Source organism: Ursus arctos, unplaced genomic scaffold (assembly GCF_023065955.2).
Source record: "Ursus arctos isolate Adak ecotype North America unplaced genomic scaffold, UrsArc2.0 scaffold_19, whole genome shotgun sequence".
In the NCBI taxonomy this organism is placed as follows: domain Eukaryota; kingdom Metazoa; phylum Chordata; class Mammalia; order Carnivora; family Ursidae; genus Ursus; species Ursus arctos.
In genome coordinates, this window is record NW_026622863.1 from 48916239 (window position 1) to 48930451 (window position 14213).

The 14213-nt window shown below is 52.7% G+C and overlaps 1 protein-coding gene across 1 annotated transcript; it reads right to left on the reverse strand.

Annotated features, from left to right (window-relative positions):
- Positions 1-554: 554 nt before the first annotated feature.
- Positions 555-9869, reverse strand: AP2S1 (adaptor related protein complex 2 subunit sigma 1). Its single transcript, XM_026481997.4, has 5 exons — positions 9751-9869; positions 5977-6126; positions 1666-1779; positions 1172-1231; positions 555-963 (listed from the first exon to the last, which is right to left on the reverse strand). Exons 1-5 carry the CDS (start codon positions 9751-9753, stop codon positions 862-864), a joined length of 429 nt encoding a protein of 142 aa, XP_026337782.1. The 5' UTR covers positions 9754-9869; the 3' UTR covers positions 555-861.
- Positions 9870-14213: the final 4344 nt, after the last annotated feature.

Sequence of the window (14213 nt, forward strand, 5' to 3'; positions counted from 1 at the left end):
TGTAGGCGCGCCCCGTGTCTCTGACGGGCCCTGCACGCAGCAGGCCTACTTAATCCCTGCAGCGCGAACGTGTGCTAATGCCGGGCACGACCCAAACCTTCCCAGCATTAACTTCATCCTCAAGCACCGTCTGCGAGATCAAAACGATTATCAACCCATTTCCAAGAGGAGGAACTGAGGCAAAAGGACAGCCGTCCAGCCTGGGGGTTAAAAATGAGGATTCCGGAGCCACCCGCCGGGGCTGAGAACAAACCTGGCTTCGCCACGCTAGCTACGTGACCTTGGGCAGGTCTTTTCATCTTCCCAAGGCTCAGTGAACTCACCCGGAAAGTGGGGATACTAACAGTCCTTTCCTCGGGATCTTGTGAGCATTAGGGGAGCTAATACTTGGGAACGCTCAGCGCGCTGTTAGGTGTTGGCCGGGAGTGTTATTATTTCGGTAGCAAGGGCTCGGGGTCTAAATCTGTCGCCCCTTCCAGGCTTGGGGCCCCTCTGCGGGCAGTCGCAGGTGCGAACGTTTGTTGACCGGCTCACTGACACACCAATGGCAGGGAGTCCCAGGGCAGCTCCTAGGGCAGATGGGCAAAGACACAGGCCCGGCGGGACCACGGGTTTATTGGGGGCTCCACACACGCACGCACAGCGTCACACGACAACAGCACGGTTACTCGGTACACGCGAGGTGGCCTCCGCCGCAGCTAGGCCCGGAGGCAGTGGGGTGCAGTCTCCTCCCCGGCGGCCCCGGCCCAGCTGGGGCCTTCCTCCTGGACGGAGGAGGGAGGGCTCCGGGCGGCCCCGGCCTGAGGGGGGGCGAGCAGGGGGTGAGGGGCCGGGGCGGGGGGGGGGGGGGGCTGGCGGCCCTCACTCCAGGGACTGCAGCATCAGCAACTGTTTCAGCACCTTCGTCTGGCTGGTCTCTCGGATCTCGCCGGCCAGGAACATCTCGTCCACGACCGTGTAAACCTGAGCGAAGGGACGGCAGGGGGCGACCCCGGCGTGAGGGAAGGGCACCCCCCCCCCACCGTCCCCCCTGCAACGGTGCGGGTCTGAACGTGGGAAGCCGGGGACTCTGACGCCTGAGAGCCAGGCACCAGCCATCAGCAGAGGTGCTGGGCGGCCCCCCCCCTCCCCCCTCTTGCCCTCTCCCCCCTCCCTTTCACCAGGAGCCCACCTTGTAGAAATTGAACACCAGGTCCAGTTCACAGACGTTGTGGAAATACTCGTTTAAGACCTGGGGGAGAAGGCAGAGATGGTGAGAGCCAGGCAGAGGGAGACATTCGGGAAGGGAGCCAAGGTCACCATCGGAAAGAGACGGCGGAAGACCGACGGGGAGGAACTGGGGGGGGGGGGGGGTTGGGAGAAGGAAGAGACCCCGTGACGAAGACAGTTAGAGGCAGAAACAAGAACAAGGACGATCACATAGCGACAGAGAAGAATGGCAGAAAAGACAGACCCGACAGAGGCGGAGGGAGAAAGAGGAACCCGCGTGCGGGCAGAAGGGCCTCGGCAGAGGGGCGTTGGTGGCAGAGGGGCGGAGGTGGCAGAGGGGCGGAGGTGGCAGAGGGGCGGAGGGAGACCGCCGGCCGCGGGGAGGCGGGGAGAGGAGGCGTGGTTCCGGGCACTCCAGGCCCCGCCCCCGGGGCCGCAGTCCCCGCGCGTACACACCTCCACGAAGTTGTGGATGGCCTCCAAGTAGGCCAGGTTGTTGTCGTTCACGTCCACGCAGATGCAGAAGTAGAGGCCGGCGTAGCGTCGGTAAATGATCTTGAAGTTCCGGAACTGCGGGGCAGAGAGGCCGTCAGCAACGGGGCATGCCCAGGACCCAGCCGGCTGGGCAATGCAGAGCCAAGAGAGTCAGTCCTTCACCCCACACGTGGTCCCTGAGGCCCTGCTCTGTCTGGCCCTGTGCTGGGGACACAGGGGTGACTGACACACGCCTGCCCCTCCCCTGCCGGGGCTCCCAGTCCAGTGGAGAGTCATCCTCAGTCATCCCCACAGCAACTGATTCAGGAGGACTTCCTGGAGGAGGGGGCATCCGGACTGAGACCTGGAGGAGGAGCAGGAGTGCTCCAGGCAGAACGAACAGCTTGTGAGAAAAAGCCCACAGCGAGGGGGAGGCTGGGGTGTTCCATGACATCCACACACCCCTTTCTGTGGCTCCCTGGTTGTCGCTCTGGAGAAAGTCGCTCTCCTTAGCCTGGAACTAACTCATGCAATCATTCCACAAACGCCACCTGTAAGGCAGGCTCTGTGCTGGGCAGTGCAGTCACTGCCTGTAACCAGGACAATCCCAGCCTGACTTTGAACCGTAATATAAAATAGAAATATTTCTACACTAACGCACATACGCAACCCAGTAATAAATACGTATGGACCAAGGACGCAGACTCTAATTTTATTCGCATGAGGAAGAAGATAAAGAGACAGATACAGGGGCACCTGGGTGGCTCAGTTGGTTGGGCATCTGCCTTCAGCTCGGGTCATGATCTCAGGGTCCTGGGATGGAACCCCACATCCGGCTCCTTGCTTAGCCGGGAGCCTGATTCTCCCTCTGCCTGCTGCTCTCCCTGCTTGTGCACGCTCGCTTTCTCTCTGACAAATAAATAAATAAAATCTTAAAAAAAGAGAGAGAGAGAGAGAGAGACAGATACAGATACAAACAGGCACACGGGTTTGCTAAGCGCTGCGTCTTTGCCCCAAATGTGCAAGTCCCAGCGCCCGGTCTGGCCCGTGTGTGTTTTGTCGCCACCTGGTGGCAACTGCAAAAGCCAACATTAGTCCCTGATTTTTAGGCCTTTTTTTCCCCAGCTCATTCTTCCGTTAATTTCTATACTTCGAGTACGTTTTCTAACATTACTGTAGTAATTCCTGCATATAATCCACGGATTAGTAAGCACGTATCAGGGTGCAAATGCTACTTTTTTTTTTTTGGTAGGCTCCACACCCAACATGGGGCTTGAACTCATGACCCCGAGATCAAGAGTTGCCCGCTCCACTGATAGAGCCAACCAGGAGACCCTACTTTTTTTTTTTTTCTTAACTGATACAGACACATGATCAAATGTTGGAAGGCCCCTCCTCTGGAGGACAGCGTTTAAGACAGGCCGAGTGGGCAGGAAAACCATCTGGAGATGCCACCACCGACTCAAAGCTGGTGTGGCCCTGTCAGGATCTGACACTGAGCGCCACTCTTTTTTACTTGAAATTCTCCCTCTCCCGCTCTCACCCTCCCCACTCATTCCAACACCTTGGTTGTAAATTTGCAGGCTTCTTAGGGACCCGCCCCCCGCCTTCATAGCTTCTCCGGCCACATACTCTCAGATGAGTCTCTTCCTGCAGGCTGCGGCTGGTCACCCGTCTGTACTCCCCCTGCCACTGGGCTCCCGTCCCCAGCCATCACTGCCTTGTCACTGCACTGTGAGCTGGGGCTGTCACCACTGTGTCCCCAGCAGGGCCCTGCACAGGAAGGGGTCCACACCCTAATCCCTGGACTCTGAGAACAAGTGACCTCACATCGCAAAGGGGACTGTGCAGGTGTGATTTAAGCTAAGGATCTTGAGATGGGGGGATGCTGGGTTATCCAGATGGGCCCAGAGTAATCACAAGGGTCCCCGAACGGGAAAGAGGAAGGAAGACAAGAGAGTGTGGGTCGGAGAGAGCGATTTCAAGAAGCAGGTTTAGACAAGGAAACCCACTCTCCCGAGAGCCTGCAGAGGGAACCCAGCCCTGCTGACGCGTTCTGGACACCTGACTTCAAGAACTGTTTAAGACAACAAACTGGGTTGTTTTGGGCCACTATGTTCGTAGTAATTTGTTAGCACAGCAATAGGAGAGTAATACAGGCAGTACAGAATGCGTATTAATGAACAAACGAGAGGGAAGAAGGTTTGGGTGGCCTGGGCCTTTCTCACTGGCTACTCAGCCTTTGGTTTTGCTCTCACAAGTCCTCCTCCAGGAAGCCTGCCCTGACCTCAGTCTCATAAGAGAGACATTATTTCTTGTCTCCTCCCCCTGATCGTCTCCACTTTGTTGGGGGAGAGACCAGTTCTCTCTTGTTCCCCACAGCATTCCCTCCTCCAGGAAGCCCTCCCTGACCCTCAGGCTGAGTCAGGGGCCTTCCTCCCAGCCGGCTGCTCCATCCCAGCCCTACCCTCTCAGGGTTGTCGTGATCTGGGGACAGGTCTGTGTTGCTCAAGGGGCCATCTCTGTTCCCACTGAGAGTGGGTGGGCAGATAAATGCACGGATGAACAAATGAATGAGTGAATGGCCTGGGATCAGGAGGAACCTAAGATCTGAGTGTCAGGCCCCCGTGTGACATTCTCACCTGACCAGCCTGCCTCACTGACCCGCTCCCGGTCCCTCAGCACTGGTGCAGGAGGCCACATGGCACTGGCAGCAGGACACCCCAGGGGAGCGGGCATCCACCCCCTCATTCTGTCCTGCACCTGCTCTCACCCCACCCCACTCCCTGCAAGGCCCCCCATCCCATCCTCCTCCCAGAAACCCTTTTCTCTAGGCTGCCGGGACCCCCAATCTCCTGTTTTCCTCTGTCTCCTCACCTCCCACCCCTAGATATGGCTTCTCTTCTCTCCTTTGTTCCTCTCTGTCGATTGTCCCTCCCCTGGTAAGTCCCGCAGTTTTCTTGCCCTCTGTGTGCAGAACCTTTCACATCACGGCCTCCTGCCCTCTCTCTGCACTCTGACTCATCACTCCCTCCCAGATTCTCCACTGGGGTGGGAACGGATACCTCAACCTGCTCTTTCCGAGGCCGGCCCACATCCCCCGCTCTGCTCAAAACCCTCCCGAGGCTGCCACCTCGCTCATAAGAGCTCAAGTCCGCCCCAAGGCCCAGGAGGCCCTGTGCCATCTGTCTGTTATCTCTCTGAGCGCATCGGCCCCCCTCCCCCCTCCCTGGCTTACAGCACTTCAGCCATGCAGGCCTTCTTGCTATTCCAGGAACTCCCCAGTATGTTCTCACCTCAGGGCCTTTGCACTTGCTGTTCCCTGGGTCTGGGGTGCTCCCTCTCAGATATCCTCTCCTTCCACTCTTTCACCTCCTTCAGGCCTTGGCTCCAATGTTACCTTTTCCAGACTTCCCACAGAAGTCACTTACACCTGCATTCCAACCCCCCGTGTACACACCCCAGCACCTCCATCTCCCACGGCGGCTGCTTTTTCTCCCTGGCACCTCTCACCACCCGCCAGACGCTGTCTTTACTCTCAGTCTCCCTCCGACCAGAACATCAGCTCTCCCCGGGCAGGGACTCAGGTCTGTTCTGTTCCCGCACCTAGAACAGTGCCTGCCATACAGCAGACCCTCTGAGAAATGTGTGTTGAATTTACAGGACAACCAGCCTGGCAGATGCCACGGGAATTAAAGACGGGGCCTTCTTGATTTAAGGAGACCAAAGAGGGCGGCCTGGCTGGCTAAGGCGGTACAGCATGCGACTCTTGATCTCAGGGTTATGGGTTTGAGCCCCACATTGGGAGTGGAGATTACTTAAAAAGAAAAGCTTAAGAAAAAGAAAGAAAGAAAGAAAGAAAGAAAGAAAGAAAGAAAGAAAGAAAGGGAAAGAAAATTATCACAACGAGGAGTGCCTGGGTGGCCTCAGTGGGTTAAGCATCTGCCTTCAGCTCAGGTCATGATCCCAGGGTCCTGGGATCGAGCCCCACATGGGGCTCCCTGCTCAGTGGGGAGCCTGCTTCTCCCTCTCCCTCTGCTGCTCCCCCGGCTTGCGCTCTCTCGCTCACACTCTCTATCTCTAATAAATAAATAAAATCTTAAAAAAAAAAAAGAAAATTATCACAACGAAAAGTTCCCCAAAAAGGAAGGAAGACAGCAAAAGCCTGTTGAGGGAAAGAACGTAGGAAGGAAAGCGGGTCTGAGGGGTCCCTGCAGTTAGAGGCTGGGCAGGAGGCTGGCGAGGCCGGTCAAAGGAAAAAGGCGAGAGCGGGAGGCACGGGGGAAGCATCACCTCCACGAAGTTGGTGTGTTTGGCATCTCGGACAGTGACCACGGCGTGCACCTCCTCGATCAACTTCTGCTTCTCGTCGTCATCGAACTGCATGTACCACTTGGCCAGGCGCGTCTTGCCCGCCCGGTTCTGGATGAGGATGAAGCGGATCTGGGGGCAGGAGGGGGAAGAGGAAGTGAGAGCGGCAGGGAGAGCTGGCCAGTGCTGAGTGTCCCACCCCACAGCCCCGCCCATCCCCGCTGGGTAGGTGGCGCCCATGCCTTCCCGACTTCCCTCAGAGCCTGGTCAGGCCTGCCAGGCCCCGCATTCCTGCCCCAGGTCCCAACACCCCAGGGGAAAGACGGCTTCCACAGGTCAACTCCCCGGGCAGCTCCAGGGCCCTGAGGCCCAGGCTCCACGACCTCTTGTCTGCTTGACCTTGGGACAAAGGATCCGCCCCCTCAGTTTCCCCACCGGCAAAATAAGTTTCCTTAGAAGATCCATTGGCAGGGTGTCTCGCGGGTTAAATGTTTATAAATTTAATTTCGTAGCTGGCACACAGCAGGCACTCAAGAAATAAACATTTGAGTTTCAGGGGCACCTGGCTGGCTCAGTCAGAGCAGCGTGCGAGTCTCGATCTCGGGGTCATGAGTTCGAGCCCCACACTGGGTGTAGAGATGACTTAAATAAATAAAAACTTAAAAAAAAAAAAAACCTTTGAGTTTTAGACTTCTTTGGTCTGAATCCTGGAGATCCCCCTTTTCCTTCTTTTTACTTACCAATTCTTAAAAGTTCACCCGTTGAAGATGTGTGCAGTTCAATGGGTTTTTCGTATACTCATACAATTGTGCAAAAATCACTAATTCCAGAATATTTTCAGCACCCCAAAGAGAAATTCCCAGCCGTTAGCAGCCACTCCCCCGCCCCCCACCCCAGCCCAATAATGTTTCTATGTCTACGGATACGCCTGTTCTGGACATTTCATATAAATAGAATCATATAATATGTGGCCTTTTTGTATTTGGCTCCTTTCACTCAGCAATGTTTTCAAAGTTCACCCACGTTGTAGCTTGTCTCTGTTTTCTTTCTCTTTATGGCGGAATTAATGTTCCACTGGATGGATATACCTTGTTTTGTTTATCTAGCCATCAGCTGACGGACGTTTGGGTCATTTCCACTTTTTGGTGATTATAAATAAGGCTGCTATGAACATTCGCAGACAAGCTTTATCATGGCCTATGTTTCCATAGACCCAGGAGGGGAATCACATGGTACTGCTATATTCAACCTTTTCAGCCACCGCTAAGTGGTTTCCCAAAGCATCTGCTACTTCTCAAGTGATGTAACTGCTTGGTGCCTCAGTTACCCACCTGGAAAATAGGGCCTCTAAAAGTGTGACGAGATGAAAACAAGATATGAAAAGTACCTGGGACAGTGCCTGGCTCAGATCATGGGCTCTGTGTCAGCTCTGATTATCAGCAGTGAGGGCTAGGAAATTTGTTTTTATGATTCTGAAAAGCCAGGTCAACCCTCCTAGGGTTACTATGAAAACGGAACAACTTAATGCCAGAAGAGCTTAGCGCGGTGCCTATTCCATACTGAGCGCTCAATATAATGAGCTATGAAGACGGAGACGCATTTGTCCAAGTGGCTAAGCACACAGACTCTAGAGCCTGAGTGGATCCTGGCACTCCTGGCTGTATGCCCATGGGCAAGTCACTTACCCTCTTTGGGCCTCAGTTTCTTCTTCTGTATAATGGACATAATGAGAACATCGCCCTCATAAGACAGTTGCACAGGGAACTAGCAAGTATTAGTTCTTAGTGGTATTAGAATTCACCATCATTTGACTTTAAGAAAACCAAGGCCCGGGGTGCGTGGGTGGCTCAGTTGGTTAATCATCTGCCTTTGGCTCAAGTCATGATCCTGGTGGGGTCCTGGAATGGAGCCAGGCATGGGGCTCCCTGCTCAGCAGGGAGTCTGCTTCCCCCTCTCCCTCTGCCCCTCCCCCCAATCCTGTGCACACGTGCTCTCTCTCTCAAATAAATAAAACCTTTTAAAAAAATAAAAATAAATTGAAAAAAAAAGAAGAAGAAAGAAAACCAAGGCCCAAGTTCACCCAGGTCTTCGGGCCCAGTTCTGTTTGAGACAGGCATGTGTATACCCATTTTATAGATGAAGAAAGCAAGGTTCAGAGAAAGGAAGTCTCAGAGCCACAAAGCACAGCTGGGAGCCCTAAGGCTTTGCTCTGGACCCCTTTACCCTCTGGGAGCCCCTACCCATTCCTGGGAGTCCACTCTCTTTCCTAAGCCTCATTCTCCTATATTCTATCCCCCCCCCCCAAACAATCAAGCAGGGCAGGAACAGGATATTACACTCTCCTTCCAAGAACTCCTTCTGCTGAGCCAGGGAAAACCACTTCCCAGCAGGCCAGGGGTCCCGGGAGGAAGGGAAACAGCATGGGCCTGGCAGGGGCATGAGGAGGGGGGAACCCCACCAGGCAGCCACAACCTAAGGGCAAAGCCAGAGATACATGGGGCCATACAGGGAGGAGAGCCAAAAGGGTTGAGGTAGAGCCCCGACTCTTACCCCCAAATTCCCTTATAACATCTCCTCCTGTTTCTTCTCCCAATTAGAATCTCTCCACCTCTGGGAATCTACCCTGAGAGGTCTCTTCCCTCCCACATCCTTACCCCTCTGATGTCCCCTCTGGATGCCCCCAAACCTTCCCTGTTTCCAAGCCCCCTCCCCTCAAGTTGTTCCCTTTTGACTTCCAATTTCTGGGTTTCAATCCTCTCTCTCAGGCCTCAGAAGGCCTTTTACTTGGGACATCACTCCTCTGATGCCAAGGCCTCCTCCCCTGTTCCAAAGGTCACACGTTGCCTCTCAGGACCCTGTTTGTGGGGGAGACTCCCTCCTTGTTCTGACACCCACCTCCATTCATCTCTTTTTCCAGCTCCCTTCCCAAAGAATCCTTGCTTATGGCCCAAAGACCCACCTGGGGGACTGGAGCCAAATCCAAAGCCCAATCCTTGCTCCAAAAGGTCCAGCCCCATCTCTCAAGATTCCATGCCCCGCTCCCTATCCAAGACGCCTCTTCTTGGAAAGTCCTGTTCCACTGCTCCCCATCCGTTTCAAATATCCACTCCCTACCTCCAAGTCTTCTCCTGCTTTGCAGCACACCTCCCCTAACTCTAAAGCCCCACTCCCTACAGTAGCCTACTTCCCGTCTCCAGTGCCCAGTCTCTTCCCCCTAAGATTCTCTTTCTCATCAACGGTACCCCGCCCGTTTCAACAACCCCCTCTCTGCCTTCAATGTCAGCTTCCGGCTTCTAAAGACCCCTTCTCTCCAATCCCAGTGTCTCCCATTCTCCAACTATCCTGCCACACTCCCCGAGAGCCCTTGAGACGCGCCCTTCTCTTGGGACGCCCCCTCCCCACCTCCAACCGCCCCCCCCCCGCCGCCTCCGAGATCCCGCTTCTCGAGTTGCCTCCCCATTTCTACCCCCCACCCTCAGTCATCTCCAATGTCTCCCTCCCGCACAGCCCTCTCCCCTTGGCACCCGGTCTCTAATGTCCCCTGGCTTTCGAGACCCCTGCTGCACTCCCGCGCCCGGAATCACCACCCAGCTGCCCCCTTCCCGGGCCTCCAGTCGGCCCCAATCCTGAGAGCCCGCGCCCGGCCCAAACCATCGCACCGCGGCAGGGGAGGCTTGTCAGTACCCGACCGAGCCTCGAGTACCTGCACGTGGACCCACCCTCCGCCCGGCCCCAACGTGGGCGCGCCCCCGTTACCATGGCGACCCCCGTCCGGACCCCAGCGGCCCCGGTCCCGCGGCTCCTGGGCAGCTCGGGCTCTCGCAGCAGTTGGGGGACCCAGGGCTAGAGCGGACTTCCGGCAGAAGAACTGCCCGCCCTCTGCGCACAGCCCACTGGGAACTGTAGTCTCAAGAATGCGTTCGCTCAGCCCGGCTGCGAGCCTGGGAAAAGGGCCGGTCCCGCTTCCCAACATGCCGCGCGACGGTCCTTTTCCCACCACAAGGTACTGAGCCTGAATGCATGCCGGGAGTTGCGGTCGAATGTCTCTTCCGAGGACTACAGTTCAAGACATGCGTGACAGCCAGCAACCGGGAATTGCGTTTTTGGGAAATGTAGTTCTGGTAGCCCTGCGTGTCCCATCCCCCGCCCATCCTCCCAAGGCGAGAAGGGCATGCTGGAAACAGTAGTTTTAAGTAAGAAACTGCGCTGAGGGAGCTTGAAATGTAACTGTTTCCGCGCTCCCCTAGTGCTTTGTTTAAAATATGTGGAGTGTTTCCCTGTGGGAGATGGACAGTGGTTTAAGAGAACGATTTTGAGAGTCAGAACTGTGTACAAATCCTGCCATGACATTTCCTAGCTGGGGGACTTGGGGACAACTTCACCTCTTAATTCTATTTCTTCATCTGTAAACAGGAGTGATCAAGGGGTCGCGTCGGCAGGGTTGTTTTAAAGCTTCGGTAAGTTTCCAAAGTACTTATCACTGTGTTTGACATATAATAAGTGTCCAATAAATACTAGTTAATATGATGAATGCTCGGGGCGCCTGGGTAGCACAGTCGTTAAGCGTCTGCCTTTGGCTCAGGGCGTGATCCCAGCGTTCTGGGATCGAGCCCCGCATCAGGCTCCTCCGCTGGGAGCCTGCTTCTTCCTCTCCTACTCCCCCTGCTTGTGTTCCCTCTCTCAATGTCAAATAAATAAATAAAGATCTTTAAACATCAGGTAGTAGGGGTCTTCTTACTTCCTATCCAGAGGGTACAGTTGTCTCCTTTCAGTTACTCAGATAGGCCAAGTGCTTTTTTCCTCACTCAGCGACTTTCCTTTGCGCTTGTGCTTCCCCTAAAGAGCTTTCCCTCATTCATTTTGTGATTGGCCCCCTTTTTCCCTTTACCTTAAACAGCACTTCCACAGACGTGGAGAGAGGATCCTGCATGCAAAGGTCCCCTTCTCCCACCCCCAAAATTCTATAGGTTATTTTGATTTTTTTATAGTGTCACTGGGGAGACCCCATGAGCCCCTGAAGCTCAGGAAACTCCTAGAAGCTTCTGCTTAACTCTCAACTTCATCCTTTAGACACTAACTAATGCATTGCTGAAACAGGACAAATATTTGAGGACCAAATGCTTATGCAGATGAATCAGAAGATGCCCAGTAGTTACCTCAGCTTTCTTATCACGTTAAAATCGCCTTCCGAATATTCGTCCCAAGCCCTCATAAAAGGACCCTGCTTACCCTTGTTCTGGGAGTCACTGCTTTGGAAATTATTCCCCATGACCTTATATGTACAAATGCTGATGACTTTGGGAGGTAACTCTACCCGGTGTAATCTCTGCCTATCACTCACCAAGGAGGGGACCCACTTTGATGTGGTAACAATAGCCTTTATTACAATTTTTAATGATTTTATTTGGTGTGTGTGTGTGTGTGCGTGTGTGTGTGTGTGTGTGTGTGTGTGTGTGTATGTGTGTGTGCGTGCTGTCTACATCTCCCATTAGGTAATTGAGAACAAGGACCCTGTCTATTAACGTATCTACCTCACCTGGAACATGGTGACACTTGGTAAGCACTCAATAAAGTATTACTATTGATAGTGAGGAAAGGCTTAAGCCTCATAAAAACAAAATATATCATAGAAAAATGTAAATTAAAAGTATAGTATTAACAGAAGAACCAACACATAGCCATGGAATTATTGCAAGGGGAAGAAAAGGTTAGGGATTATTTCTGTTTTGGGCACTGCTCTGTCTCTAAGAGGGTTGGGACTGAGATCAGGTAAACAAGGTGCCCAAGGTGTAAAATTTTAAAAGGCACTCACTCTTAGGTGCTTACCCAGTTCTTGCACGAGTCTGAAAGTGAGCATCTCCTTGAAATTTGTTTTCTGAACACCTCGCTTGCCTTACCTTAGTTCCAACCCTGATTTCCAGTGCTCTGCTTAGAGCCTGGCACAAGTCTGGTGTTCAGCAAATATTTACTGAATGAATGAATGAACAGGTATCAAAAAACAGACACTGTTCCCCACCCTGACAACATTCATGGTCTAGCAGGGGAAATAGACATAAAGGACATTATACAAATAGATTTAAAAATTACTTAGCAGGGGCTCCTGGGTGGCTCAGTCGTTAAGCATCTGCCTTCAGCTCAGGGTGTGATCCCGGAGTCCTGGGATTGAGCCCTGCATCGGGCTCCCTGCTCTGCTGGGAGCCCGCTTCTCCCTCTCCCTCTCCCCCTTCTTGTGTTCCCTCTCTCGCTGGCTCTCTCTCTCTCTGTCAAATAGATAAATAAAATCTTTGAAAAAAAATTACTTAGCAAACAATAAATATTTCTTATCTCACACAGTTTCTGTGGGTCAGGAATTTGGGAGCAGTTTAACTGGGTGGTTCTGTCTTGGAGTCTCTAATGAGGTTGCAGTCAAGGCATCAGCTGGAGGCGGGGGCGTAGGTGGCTCAGTCAGTTAAGTATCTGCTTCTGCTCAGGTCATGATCTCAGGGTCCTGGGATCCAACCCCATGCTGGGCTCCCTTCTCAGCAGGGAGTCTGCTTGTCCCTCCGCCTCTCCCCCTACGGCTCCCCCTGCTCATGTGGGTGTGCGCGGGCGCTCTGTCTCTCAAATAAGTAAATAAAATCTTTAAAAAAGAAGAAGGAGGAGGAGGAGGAGGAGGAGGAGGAGGAGGAGGAGGAGGGGGAGGAGAAGAAGAAGAGGAGGAGGAGGAATGGGGCGCCTGGGTGGCTCAGTCGTTAAGCGTCTGCCTTCAGCTCAGGGCGTGATCCTGGCGTTCTGGGATCGAGTCCCCCATCGGGCTCCTCCGCTGGGAGCCTGCTTCTTCCTCTTCCACTCCCCCTGCTCTCTCACTGGTTGTCTCTCTCCGCCAAATAAATAAATAAAATCTTAAAAAAAAAAAAAAAGACGAGGAAGAAGAAGAAAAAGAAGACGACATCAGCTGGGAATGCAGTCATTTGAAGGCTTGATTAAGGCTGAAGGGTCTACCTCCCAGATGACTCACTCCTAGGGCTGGCAAATTAATGCTGGCTCTTTTTTGGTTGTTGTTGTTGTTGTTTTTTTTTTAAGGTTTTATTTATTTATTTGACAGAGAGTGAGAGAGAGTGAGAGAGGAATATCACAGAAAGACCCCGTGTTTTTCTCAGAGTATATAATATAAGCATAGGAAAATATGCTCAACGTCACCTGTCTTCAGGGAAATGCAAATGAGAGCCACCGCGAGATACCACTTCACAACATTTAGGATGGCTATTATCAAAAAAAAAAAGGAAGAAAACAAGCACAAAAAAGCAATAACAAGTGTTGGCAAGGATGTGGGAAAGCTGGAACCCTTGTACATCGCTGGTGGGAATGGAAAATGGTGCAGCCACTGTGGAAAACAGTTTGGTGGTTCCACGAAAAAGCTAAATGTAGAATTACCACAGAACAGAGCGATTTTATGTCTACGTCTATATTCCAAATAACTGAAAACAGGGATTCGAGTACTTGTACACCAACGTCCCTAGCAGCGTCATTCACAATAGCCAAAAAACCAAAACGTCCCTTGACAGATGAATGGATAAACAAGGTATATACAAGGGAACATTATTCAACCTTAAAACGGAATTAAATTCGGATCCATGCTACAAGATGAGTGAAACTTGGAAACATGATGCTAGGTGAAATAAACCAGACACGAAGGAACAAATGTATGATTTCACTTATTTTTTTTAAAAAGATTTTATTTATTTGTCAGAGAGAGAGAGAGAGAGCACAGGCAGAGGGAGAAGCAGACTCCCCGCTGAGCAAGGAGCCTGATGTGGGGTTTGATCCTGGGACTCTGGGATCATGACCTAAGCTGAAGGCAGACGATTCACCAACTGAGCCACCCAGGCGTCCCAGCAATTCACTTATTGAAACCTCAAAACAGCCCTGTGAGTTAGATATTAATATTATCAACCCCGTTTTATTATTATTTTTTAAGATTTTATTTATTTATCTGACAGACAGAGAGAGACAGCCAGCGAGAAAGGGAACACAAGCAGGGGGAGGGGGAGAGGAAGAAGCAGGCTCCCAGTGGAGCAGGGAGCCCAATGCGGGGCTCGATCCCAGGACTCTGGGATCACGACTGAGCCACCCAGGTGCCCCACTGAGCCACCTACACTCCCCTCAACCCCATTTTAAAGATGAAGAAATTGAGGCACAGAGAAGTTGAGTAACTTGCCCAAGGTGACACAGCTATTGTA

Excerpts from the sequence above, each read along its gene's own strand:
- AP2S1 (XM_026481997.4), bottom strand. Across the intron at positions 1,232-1,665 it reads CCATCCACAACTTCGTGGAG|GTCTTAAACGAGTATTTCCA; the intron begins GTGTGTACGCGC and ends CTTCTCCCCCAG. Across the intron at positions 964-1,171 it reads TGGTGTTCAATTTCTACAAG|GTTTACACGGTCGTGGACGA; the intron begins GTGGGCTCCTGG and ends CCCTTCGCTCAG.